This window comes from Chiloscyllium punctatum, chromosome 13 (genome assembly GCF_047496795.1).
Source record: "Chiloscyllium punctatum isolate Juve2018m chromosome 13, sChiPun1.3, whole genome shotgun sequence".
Lineage (NCBI taxonomy): Eukaryota > Metazoa > Chordata > Chondrichthyes > Orectolobiformes > Hemiscylliidae > Chiloscyllium > Chiloscyllium punctatum.
The window spans coordinates 93,808,313-93,821,594 of NC_092751.1; the positions used below are offsets into that span (position 1 = coordinate 93,808,313).

General features: G+C 38.7%; 1 protein-coding gene across 2 annotated transcripts in view; it reads right to left on the bottom strand.

The window, feature by feature from the left end:
• The window catches only part of LOC140484676 (vinculin), a 117,198-nt gene that overhangs the window by 43,048 nt on the left and 60,868 nt on the right, over nucleotides 1-13,282 (bottom strand). For both annotated transcript variants that reach the window (XM_072583269.1, XM_072583268.1), the window contains exons 7-9: nucleotides 5,211-5,301; nucleotides 4,896-5,043; nucleotides 3,494-3,647 (exon numbers count right to left, since the gene is read on the bottom strand). In XM_072583269.1, coding sequence (XP_072439370.1) covers nucleotides 3,494-3,647; nucleotides 4,896-5,043; nucleotides 5,211-5,301 — 393 coding nt within the window. The remainder of the gene's footprint in view (nucleotides 1-3,493; nucleotides 3,648-4,895; nucleotides 5,044-5,210; nucleotides 5,302-13,282) is intronic.

Sequence of the window (13,282 nt, forward strand, 5' to 3'; positions counted from 1 at the left end):
ATTAGTAACATGGGTGATTTGGTGGTATAAAATGGAGAGAATTATTGAGTTGTTGCATTTAGGAAATTTGTGGCACAGTAATCATGCATCGGGAGGACCACGTTCCAAGTCACACCTACTGCAGAGGTGTGTAATAACATCTCTGATAATGCTGATGGAAAATAAAGGGAGCTGGGTATTGTCCTTCAGGAGCTCATGATTCACAAACCAATGGAAATCCCTTCAAATCTTCTTTCACATGGTCCAGAGAGGTTTCTTGTACAGCTTGCTGCTGCACACCATCCACTACTGCTCCTTCATCTGCTGCTTAGGAGCCAAGGGCACAGCTTTAGAGTGGAAGGCAAAGCTTTTTAGAACAGAGACAAGGAGAAATTTCTTCAGCCACACTTGGTGAATGTATGGAATTCGCTACCACAGAAGGTTGTGCAGGCCAGGTCAATGAGTATATTTAAGACAAAGATAGATAAGTTTGTGATCGTAAAAGGAGATCAAGGGTTACGGGAGAAAGCAGGAGAATGGGGTTGACAAACCTAGCAGCCATAATTGGAGGGTGGAGCAGATGCGATTAGTTGAATGGCCTAATTTAGGCTCCTATATCTTCTGGTCTAATACGCCACTAACATTGTAGACTTCCTGTGTCAAACACTGCTGAAAAAAGTGAATCCGAATGTTTCTCAACCAGAAATCATCGATGAAAAGGGAGAGCTATTCCCCACCAAAATCCAGGTCTGATGTGTACAAGTCAGGCAACTCTGATTGATACAGGAAATCCAGGTAGGACCTTTGTAAAGCTACCAGAGATGCCAACAGGCAATACCAAACCAAACTTGAGACCTAGATTAACTAAACGGACACTCATCATTTGTGGCATGGCACACACAACACGAATGGCTCCAAAATGAAGTTGAACAAAATCGTGGGCAACAATACATCCCCATCCGGAGTACAATGCATTCTATGCTTGCTTTAAATGATGTCAGCGATTCAAAGAGCTTCAGATGCACCTATACCCATGGTTGCCACTGCAACATTGGATTAGCCTGCTTGATCGTGAACTCACGGAAAGCGACTGGCCCAGATGGAGTCCTCAGCCATGCACTCAGATCCTGGGCAGAATAGCTGGCAGGAGTCTACACAGGCGTCTTTGATCTCTCTTTACTATGATCTGATGTCCACATCTGCTTCGAGACAGCCATCACCATCCCAGTGCCAAAGAAAAAGCATGCAGCATGCCAAAATGACTACCACCCAGCAACTCTGACCTCCATAATTACAAAGTGTTTTGAGGGGTTAGTCAGGTCTCACATCAACCAGTCTCTATCATCCAGCCTACCAAATTGCCTGGATCCTCTGCAATTCGCTTACCAGCGTAAGCGGTCCAAGGTATCATTGCCCTGGTCCTACACTCATCCCTGGAACATGTGGATAACAAGGATACCTGTGTCAGGTTCCTACTTATTGACTGTACCTCCACCTTCAACACCATAATTCCAAATAAATGCATTTCTAAACTCTAGGACCTAGGACTCTGCTCCCCGCTCTGTGACAGGACCCTTGACTTCCTGATCAAGAGATCACAATGAATAAGAATGGGCAACATCTCCTCCACCATAATCCTCACCACAGGCACTCATGGCTGTGTGGCCAAATTCCAACTCAAATCCATTTACAAGTTCACTGACAACACAATCATTGTAGGCGAGACCTCAACCAACAATGACACAGAATTTAACAAAGACATTGAGAGCTGAGTGGCACGTTGTAAACACAACAATCTCTCAACCAATATCAACAAAACAAAAAGGAGCTTGTCAATGACGTCAGGAAATGGAATGGAGGGGACACCTGTATCGTGGTGCTCACATGGAGATCGGTGAGAGCTTCCAATTCCTGGGAATGACGACTACCAACCATTTCTTCTGGTCAATCCACATTGACACGACAATCAAGAAAGCGCAACAACTTCTCTACTTCGTTAGGGAGCTCAGGAAATGTTAACATGTCCACAAAGACTCCTAGCAATTTTTATAGATGCATCATAGAAAGCATCCCATCTAGGTCAATCACAGCACGTATGTGAGGAATAAGAGAATGATCAAAGAAAGAGTAGGGCCAATCAGGGATAGCATAAGGAAATTGTGTATAGAGTCTGAGGTGGTAGGGGAAGCACTAAATGAGTTTTTTGCTTCGGTCTTTACTAAAGAAGAGGACCTTTGAAACCATTGAGGAGCAGGTAGGCATGCTGGAACGGATAGAGATTGAGGAAGCTGACGTGCTGAAAATTTTGACAAACATTAAGATTGACAAGTCACCAGGGTGCAGACCAGATTTGTCCTCAGCTGCTTTGGGAAGCGAGAAACGTGATTGCTTTGCCGCTTGCGAAGATCTTTGCATCCTCGCTCTCCACCGGAGTCGTACCTGAGGACTGGAGGTGTACAAGATAATGAGGGGCACAGACAGAGTTGGTAGCCAGAGACTTTTTCCCAGGGCAGAAATTGTTAACACGAGGGAGTCATAGTTTTAAGCTGTTTAGCAGAAAGTATAGAGGGGATGTCAGAGGCAGGTTCTTTACACAAAAAGAGTTGAGAGAGCATGGAATGCGTTGCCAGCAGCAGTTGTGGAAGCGAGGCCATTGGAGATATTTAAGAGACTGCTGGACGTGCATATGGTCACAGAAATTTGAGGGTTCGTATATTAGGTTTACCTTACATGAAGGTCAATGGTCGGCACAACATCGTGGGCTGAAGGGCCAGTTCTGTGCTGTACTGTTCTATGTTCTATACGGCAATGGATCTTCTCAAGACCACAATAAACTACATAGAATCATGAACACATCCTAGTCCATCACAAAAACCAGATTTCCATCTATAGACTTCATCTATACTTCCCACTGCTTCGGGAAAACAACCAACATAATTCAAGACCATCCCACCCCAGTTATACTCTCTTCTAACCTCTCCCTTCAGGCAGAAAATACAAAAGTTGAAATACATATGCAAGTAGATTCAAGAACAGCTTCTTTCCTGTTCTCAGACTTTTAAAGGACCTCTCAAATGTGAATTCTGGTCGGTCTCTTTGCGGCTGAACACTGTATCCTGCACTCTGTTCTACTACCCTAAACATACTTTCAATCAGTCCTTATAGCACATGAAACAACACTTTTGTCTGTACCTCTGTACAGGTGACAATAAATCAGTAACTTTTTCCAGTTATTTTTAGTTCTGACGAAGGGTCACTGGACTTGAATGTTAAGCGTTTTTCTCTCTACATACTGCTAGACTTTGTATTTATCCAGCTCACTGTTTTTGTCCCAAGAATGATGCTTCTATTTTCTAAGAGATCCCACAAACTCCAAAGAAGCATTGGAAACAAGATTCTCATATAGCAGAACAAGTAAATTCAAAGTATGAATCTATTAACACGAGATTCTAGCAAAAAGCTTTGAAGAACTCCTCTCTGATGAAACATTTCCTAAAAATTATTTTGAGGTTACCTGAGCAGCATCTATTTTTTTGGCAATAGCCTGTTTTGAATTAGTCATTGCCTCCAGCTTCCTGGCTGCATTCTCCACCTTGGCTGTTAACATATCGAGTCCTTGGGATACTTGCTGTGCTTTTTGCATGGCAATAGGTGTAGCCCCTTGACCTCTATTCATTAAAAAAATAGTATTAGCACCATCTCACTTTTATTTGTACAAGCAGGTATATACTACAGAAACTGACTTCACATATTTTAAGCAGAGCCAAATGTGTGATAGTAGTAAACGGAGAAGCCAACAGAGACCTATAGAGGTTCCCTGTACACAGATCATTAAAATATGTTAGGAGCACAAAAAATAATCAAAAAGGTGAATGAAATGTCTGTCTTTATAAATGATCAACAATTGGGGATGTGGTGGTGTAGTGCTAATGTCACTGGACTAGCAACCTAGAACACTAACCCATGATTCTGTGGATATGCATTTGAATCCAATCATGGCAAATGCTGAATTTTGAATTCAACAAAAACTTGTAATTAAAAATATGGTCTAATGGTGACCAACTGATGATTGTAGTACATGAATCTGGTTCACCGATATCTTTTAGGAAACAAAAAATGCAATTCTTACTGAGTCTAGCCAACATATGACTCCAGATCTTAAACGACATGACTGACTCTTAACTACACTCTCATCAGTTTTGGATGGGAACCAGTGACACCTACATATTATGAATGAATAAAATTAAGAAAAATAATGTAAGTCAAGTTAGGCTGCATCAATAGAAAGAATAGATTAATCAAGATACTAAGAGAACCTCCGAGTAGATGGAGGAAAACAGTTTCTGTTGGTTGTGGAGTCATGAACTCCTGGCTTCTTCCAATGTTAGAATCATGCTTTTCAGGCTAACGGAAATTTGGAACTCTTTTCTGAATACAATTGAAGTTCAGTCAAATGCTAACTTCAAATGTGAGATAGAGTAAATTTGTAAACCAAATTGGTATTAACAGATTTGGGGAAGGGTTATGGAGTCAACTCAAAGATTGATCAATTAATCTCACTGATTGGTGAATTCAGCTCAAGCTAATTGGCCGACTCCTTTCTTATGGTCTAAACACAACTTCGTAATTAACTTTGCTCTAATGGGCTCCAATCATGGCTAATGATAGATATTTTCTAATCAATCCATTCAGAATTGTTGCGATACACAAGTGCAGTAAGTGGGCTTTGAACTAAGGCCCCCTAGCTCAGAGGTTCATCATGGCTGAATATATTGTCACCAGAATTATGTAAAGCATAAGCTCAAAATTTTGACATGAATTATCTGGTATTTCATGATCACAATATCTCTGCACTAAAAATGCATTGAATTCTACAAGAAATATGGTAACGTTTACAAAACAAAAAAAATAGTTACCTGGCTCTGAGTTCAGATACTTGGTCAGTCAACTGGCCTAAAGCTTTCGTAGTGCCTAGAATTTCCCTTCGTTCTTTGCCTGCACAAAGTTCTCCAACTTTGCCAGCTTCATCCAGTATTTGTTTGATAGCCTGCTCCCCAGCATCACCTAAAACAAGCACCAGATTAGTTGAACTTCGAGCAAAAGACCAACATCATAAATCTCTGAAAGAAAAGAACACTATCTGAACATTTCAGACAACTAGGTGAGGAATTTGAAATTTAACTTCACATTTTAGCTCAGTAGCAATACTAACATAAAAACTTAGTTATTACCTGGAGGTGCATTAGGGTCACTTAGCCAGCTCTTGGCCTGGTCCATCTTTGAGTCAATCATAGCTAAAGCTCTTCTCATAGTTTCTGTATCCTGTTGGAAAAAACAAAAGTTATCAGACAGTTTAATGGCCAAATACCAAAGAAAAATACCTATTCAATTCTGTATGACAAAATTTGGTCTTCACTATTCTCACAAGAAAAACAAAGTAAGTAATCACATATCTTGAACTTGATAGAAATTTTTCTAGCTAGTTAAATGGTTTTCTTTTAAATACTTGCTTAGCATTTTTATTTATGGAATCATAGAGATGTACTGCATGAAAACAGACCCTTCGGTCCAACTCGTCCATGCCAACCAGATATCCCAACCCAATCTGGTCCCACCTGCCAGCACCCAGCCTATAGCCCTCCAAACCCTTCCTATTCACATACCCACCCAAATGCCTCTTAAATGTTGCAATTGTACCAGCCTCCACCACTTCCTCTGGCAGCTCATTCCATACGCATACCACCCTTTGCATTAAAAGTTGCCCCTGAGGTCCCTTTTATATCTTTCCCCTCTCACCTGAAAGCTATGCCCTCTAGTTCTGGACTCCCCCCACCCTAGTGAATAAACTTTTGTCTATTTACCCAATCCATGCCCCTCATAATTTTGTAAACCTCTATAAGGTCACTCCTCAGCCTCCGATGCTCCAAGGAAAACTGACCCAGTCTGTTCAGCCTCTCCCCATAGCTCATATCCTCCAACCCTGACAACATCCTGGTAAATCATTTCTGAACCCTTTCCTCATTCACAACATCTTTCTAATAGGAAGGAAACCAGAATTGCACACAATATTCCAACGGTGGTCTAACTAATGTCCTGTATAACTGAATGGAATCCAAATATTCATGCTGTAGCAAGTTTTGAAATAATAGTTGTTTCTTATTATGGAAGTTATAAACCATTAAATGCAGAATTGAACAAAAATGGCTAACATCAAACTAATACTTAAATTCTGTTATGGCTTTATCATTACTAAAAATTCAGGGATTCTTCCACTGCATACTGTACAAGCCATATCATCACAACCAGACTACAGAAAGCACCGTTATCTGCACACTTTATTTTGCTGAAGGGATAGGTACCTACTATATGCATCACACTTTCTCATGAATTTTATGAGCTTACTAAAAATCAACAGCAGTCCCAACTCTATATGTAATACAGTCATGGCTATTTTGACAACAAACAGAATTTCAGCTTCAAGCACCTCCTGTAAAGCCATGTTCTAAGCAAAAATTTGAAAATGCTGCAAATAACTAATAACAAACATCTCAATATTTCCTTGCACATGGTTTCATCTGTTGAAACAAATCCAATGCAAACAGGGCACTGGAACAGCCTATCACCAAAGAAAATTACTTCGAGTACTACAAAATATCAGTTTAAAAATCCTGGAAACTAACGCAGAATACAGAAGGAAAGGAAATCAGTCCAATAATCCTTCATAGATGAGGAAATATTTCAGCAGCAGGAAACGGTCACAATATTATAAAGTGGACATGTCTGAGAATAAACTGTTACTACACAACTAATTGTCCAATCGACTTCCTAAAATAAATTTGTGCAAAAGGAAACACATTTCTACCACCTATATAAAATCACTCTTTACACCTCATTACAAAATTACTGCCGTTGATCAAAAGGGTCAGACAGCTTCGATATCTCAAACCATCCCTGGCAACCCCTAGTTCCTGATTCAGTAATTGGTTACACATCTCCTGCCCTCCAACTGGCCCAATCACTGCCTCCTAGCAGTTTAAATCAGCTTAACCCAACACAGTGCCAATACAGTTTTCTTTATCAAGTTGAAAACTGACAACCTGTCCACCCAAATGAGTTAAATGTGTTGACAGTCTAACTATTGGTTTTTCTCTCTTTTTCACGCTACCACAGTTGTCCCTTTCTCTTTTCCCTTCAATCATTTACTGATCAGTATCGGCAGAGTCAGAAATTTGTGTTGAAACATATTTGGACCTAAATTGCACTTTCAGTCTGATTTAGTGTTTATGAAATGTTAGACTGAGACAGTACCCAGTGCACCAAAACCAAGCCCCAGGTCCATATGACCCACTTCTGCTCCTGGAATCAATCCTTAATCCAGCATAATATTCAACTTCCCATCCTCAGACAATGCTTGCTGAGCATATCATCTGTTCCAGTTTTCTCCCCATTTCTTTCCATGACATCAAAAGAAAACTTCACATCAATGAGTTTGAGTCTACATATTATTGCTAATCTACGCAATTTATCCAAAGAATTGCTAATCAACCACAGTCAACTCTTAGACCACTCCTTATACAAAGAGTAATGCAACTTCTAATCTCCCTCCCCACAGATGGGCAAAAGTACCTTGGTCAGTCATCAACAAAAACCTTTGGAACTCTAACCATTGCTGATTGCCTCATTAGAACACGAGAGACTTTGAATACCACACATTCTACCCTCAATGCTACCTTGCATCTCCATTTCTGAAGCACTATCCAGTACCTCTCACACAAACTATACATCACATTTGCTCCCTCAAGCAAAATAGTGAGGCCAGAACTTTAACCCTGGGACAAAAGGAAATTAAAGTTGTTACACTGTGGTGCTGTTAGCAAACAAAAGTAGTTGCACTGATTGAGAGGGCTGACCTATAGATCCATCTGTCCAAATCAATCCAAAGACCCTCCTCTTGGTTCAATAACTGAAGGATCAATTTTGTCAGCGCCATCTTGGACACTAATTCTACTGGCTTGCTGCATTACCTTCCACATATTCTTAGCTCAGTTACCCATATGCTTTCAAGTATAAAATCCTGTACTCATCACATTGCTCACATCCTAGAAGACTTCAAAATCCCCTCCGTACTGCTAATCCATATTGTGAAACACCTTAAATGAACCCTTTCATTTAATCCAGTATTTATTTTAGAATCCTACAGTGTAGAAAGAGGCCATTCCGCTAAAGTCTCCAGGGACCCTCCGAACAGCATCCCAAGAAACCAGCCCCCAATTCTGACTCAGCAACCCCATGAGTAATCTATTTAGCCTGCACCTCCATGGATACTACAGGGCAATTTAGCATTGGCAATCCACCCAACCTGCACATTTTTGGGCTTTGCAAGAAAACCTAGCAGAACCCCACACAGGCACAGGGATAACATGTGAACTCCACACAGACAGTCACCCCAGGCTGGAATTGAACCCAGGATCCGGGAAATGAGAAAGGAGTACTAACCACTGAACCTTTTATACTGAACAAAGGACATTATAAGTATTGCATCAACTTAGCGCACCTTAGTGGTGTCCTATAGGAGTAAAGAAATATCATAACCCAGTTAAAACACATACCAACTTGAGTTGTGTCCACACATTACACACATCCATGAATTCTAACATCCAAAGTTCACTGTATTGCCTCAACTCTCAAATTCCTCACAACATAATTCAATGGAAGTTTTAGTAAACTGGACAACTCTTCATAAACAAGGTTTACAGGATAGGAGAAATCAGTCAACTTCAAAGTTTAAAAAAAAATCCAATATTCCTTCCGACTAAGTTAACTTATTTTCCTCATAGCTTGGTTTGCAAAGCTTTTGATCTCACCTAAATTGATATCTTCTAAGATCATTCATCATACCAAAAGTTACAACAATATATAGACTTACATATTGTTGGTGTGTTAAAATATTATAGCTTGCCAACTTGTTTTCATCTCATTATTTAGCACAGCATAATACTTAGCAATTATGAATATGATAAAGCACATTTGTACAATCTCTAAAATGAGATTAAATAGTTGCCAAACGTTGGTTAAGTGGAGCCCAAGATAACATCACAACCAAACTTATGCTGTGACATACAAGCAGTGCTCATCTTTTTTAATTAATGCATAACATGTGCAACAGCAATAAAACCAGAAAAAGCATCTGAAAAGCCAAATAGCCAAAATAATACCTTTATACTGATGTCAACATACAAACTGCGTAGTGTTTACTATGCTTCGTTGTTATCGACAAAAATATTAATTCAAATTCAGGCTTGACAGAAAAGGTTGGCAGAACTGCTGGAACAAACTTGATGCCTTGATTAAATGTGGTATAAAATGGCAGATTCTACTACCAACAGTAGATGTGCACTCATTAGCCAGTCATCAAATTTGACACATGATATGACAATCTAAAAAAAGTAAGCAATTTCCAAAGAAGCACTTGGTACAATGAGAGGCAAAAATGTTGAAATTACTGTTTCTGGTACCGTGCATAATCTGAGGGAAAGTGGCATGGAGCAGAAATAGAAAGGAAATTGATTAATATTCAATAAAATATCCAAAGAAATGGGATCAAATTTTTGTGCTTTTCACAACCTTCATTTAAAACTTAATGGAAATGTTCAGTACAGCATATTGTTTCAAACAAAAATTTAACTAATCACCTGCAATCTATATGGCTAATTGTCCCAAGTTAGATTTGGTTCAGTCCTGATCACCGTACCACAGAAAGAATATTATTAAATTAGAACAAAAAAAAATTTATTCGGATGCAATTTGGATGGAATGGTTTGAGTTATAACAAAAGGTTGGAAAGCCTGGAACATTTTTCCCCTGGAATGCAGGATAATGAGGGGTGACTTTGTGAAAAGGGTACATAAAATCACGAGAGGCTGAGCTAATGTAGATAGCCAACAGCTTTTGCTCATGGTAGGACAAACTAAAACTAGAGGGCAGAGGTTTAAGGCAAGAGTAGAGATACATAAAAAGAGTGCAAGGGGCAATTCTTTTCCACACACAAGGTAGTGAGTGTCTGGAACAGGCTGCCAGAGGAAGTGGTGGAAGAGAGTACAATTTTGTCATCTTAGAAAGATTTAGACAGACACATGGATATGATAGGTATGGAGGTATATGGACCAAATGCAGGCAAATGGGACTAGTTTAAATTATGAAAAACTGGGTAGCACAGGCAGGCTGGGCTGAAGGGCCTATTTCCATGCTGTTGACTTCTCTAACTCTTGAAGAAAATCTCAAAATTCATTCAGTATCACAAATAATTTTACCTAAAAACGACATTTCTATTGGGAGCATTATTTTGATGCGATGAACAATTATACAAGCTGACCATACTGTGAGACTGATATTAAGATAGGACTCAACAAACAAACAAAGTTACAATGCGATGGTCAAGATACCTATATTTCTTACAAAATTAAGTTTTCTTAATTTAAGTGGATATTAATAAATTTTCAGTTACATAATAAAAAATTGAAACTTAATTTAACCCAAAGGTTTTGAGAAGAAAGAATTATCGAAGATGACAAAAGATCATTTAGTGTTAATTTAGTATTCAAAATGAAGTTAATGTATTCAGAGGATCAGTGTGGAACAAAAACTATTTCTTGACCGCTTGTCAGAAAAATAATATCCAGGCCACTTTATGTACAGTGATGCAAGAATTAAAATAATCAAGTACAGGTCGTTCTGCTATAACGCACTTTTCGTTAATGCGAGTTGGCTGAACCACGATTGACAAACTGGGGACACGGTTTCTAAAGTTCCAAACTTTTAAAACATGCTGGCTGTAGCACAATTACATCACCAACACTTAAAGCACTGTTTCTAAAGCATGATATTTCTAAAATGTGGGGTGCACAAGAATGCAACCATTGTGTTGATGAAGAACTACCTGTAGAGATCAAAGCACAACTGTTGCCTTGAGTTTAAGATAAGCAAATTATCATTTTTAAAAAGCTAAGTATAATTTTCAAAAACAGAAGCTCCTGTTACTTTTACACTAGATCTAATATGCAGTTTTTAAAGAACATTAACAAAGTGGGAAGCTGCAGCTAGCAAACCTTATGTGGCACGCTGGATGAGCAATTGCAAACATAAAGGAACAAAATCATAGTTTATCTAACTCTTATTAAAAATACTTATTACAAATAATTTTGAACTTAAAGAGCTCTCTACAAGGGTAATTGATTCAGGAATAATTGGAAGATTGCACCAACCATTAAAATCAATAGTCAAATCACTCATGTCTTTTATACAGACAGGAGAAAAGCTGGTTTAAAAATTGCATAATTATAGGTGTATTAGAACTTGTGTGTTAGAAACATACACTCACTGTTACATTACAAACGAAGTGTTTTTAATCTGTGCTTTCTGCACTAATGTTAAGTACTTGTCATTAGCAATAAATTTAGTGTGACGGTTGAAGCGTAAGTAAATAATTGAACAGCAAGGGTTACTTGTAAGAGGTGGGGAAGCAAGAGAGGTCACTGAATTGAGTGATAATCTAATGTAGAAAGACATGTGGCATTCATAGAAGCTACAGTGCAGAAAGAAACCATTTTACCCATTGAGCTTGCACCAACCGTCCGAAGAGCATCTACCCAGATGCAACCTCCTATCCTATCCTTCTAACCCCACATTTACCATAGATAATCCATCTAAACTGCATGGCCATAATCACTGCAAGTACTTTAGCATGACCAATCCACCTAACCTACACATTCTTGTGTAGTTCTACAAGAATTTGTACACAATTCAATGTACTAAGTGTCTATATTCTGGTTTTCAAACACGTGCCTGGTAAAAGCATAAAAATGATGTAGATATTGATGTTGTATCTTCCTTAATGATAGCGGTAAAGTTCTATTCTGTAGAAGAGCCACACATTAACTGTGCAAGCCAGTCAGTACTGTAAAAAACTATTTTAAGTTTGACATCTGTTACAACCCTTGAATAAAGCAGTAAAAATAAACCATTTGCTTCTAGCTTCTATCACTATTGTTGCCTTTTATGTAAACTTACTTCTCTCAGCTTTACTTTTCAGAGATGTATTTTTCAGTGGAAAGATTGGAACAATGATCGTACCAAAGACACAAAACAAATCCAACTCAGCACAATCATATCACGGATTAATTGTACTCCCTAATAAGAAAAGAACAGTTCAAATAAATATAAACAAACAGCAAAAGGATGGTCCAAGAAAGTGTGAGAAGTGATGAGAAAGGAGGCAGCCTTCTTGTGGAGCCAGTTTGAATGGCTGAGAATGGATATATGATGCACATCAAACAACAGGAAGCTGTCCATGTTACAGTCAAAGAGGAAAGTGTGTAGAAATAGGACGATAAACACAGATAAAAAGTAGGTACTTAAGAGATTGGCACTCTGTATCCTTGGTCACCAGAGGAAACAGATTATTGTCAAAGAAAAAGCAAAGTAGGAAGGGAAAAAATCTCCTAAGAATCAGGATTGAGATAGCATTGCCTATAAAGGAAACAGCAGATTCAACAATATCCAAAGTGGAAGTGGATAATTGATAAAGTGAAAATATTTGTGTGATTATGAGCAGAGATTAGGGACAAAACTAACTGAACATCTTTACCAAAATGCTGGCACAGCTCAAAGTGCCAAATGGCCTGTTTCTGCACTACCTAATTATACTATTCTGATAATTATATTGAAGGCAGCACTTTATAGAGGAATTCTTTGTTCACATCAACAAGCTCAGAAACAAAAGGCATTACTAGTTTGTTGTGGTTCAACACCTTGCAAGGTTGTAGATTGACCAATGTGCCAGAGGACCTAATTCATCACAGAAGTAATTCAATTTAAGTACTGAAAATATTTTTTTAAGATACTGAAGTGTATGACTGATCCTCACGGAAATGATGTATTACCTTCCCTCCCCTGCTAGCCACTCAACCTCTCAGTTTTATTGGCAGAGAGCTTTGTCAGAAGATATTGCAGCAATCATGCTATCATCTGAATTGGATTAAAAGTTTTAACAGGCATTGTCAAACCATGGAACATTGGTGGTAAAAATGTCCCAAACACATAACCTAACTGCAAGTTGAATTTCAAGAACTGTATTCAGCATGTGCTAGCCATGACATTATTTGAAGCAAATTGCACCACACACCAAGGCAGTAAGGCAATAAAGAGCATTCATTCAGAACATGCTTCAGCAGAAAACGAGAAAAACAAAACAAATGAGCTTACCTTCTATAAGGAAGAATGAAGATGAAACAAGGAAGAAAGTAAA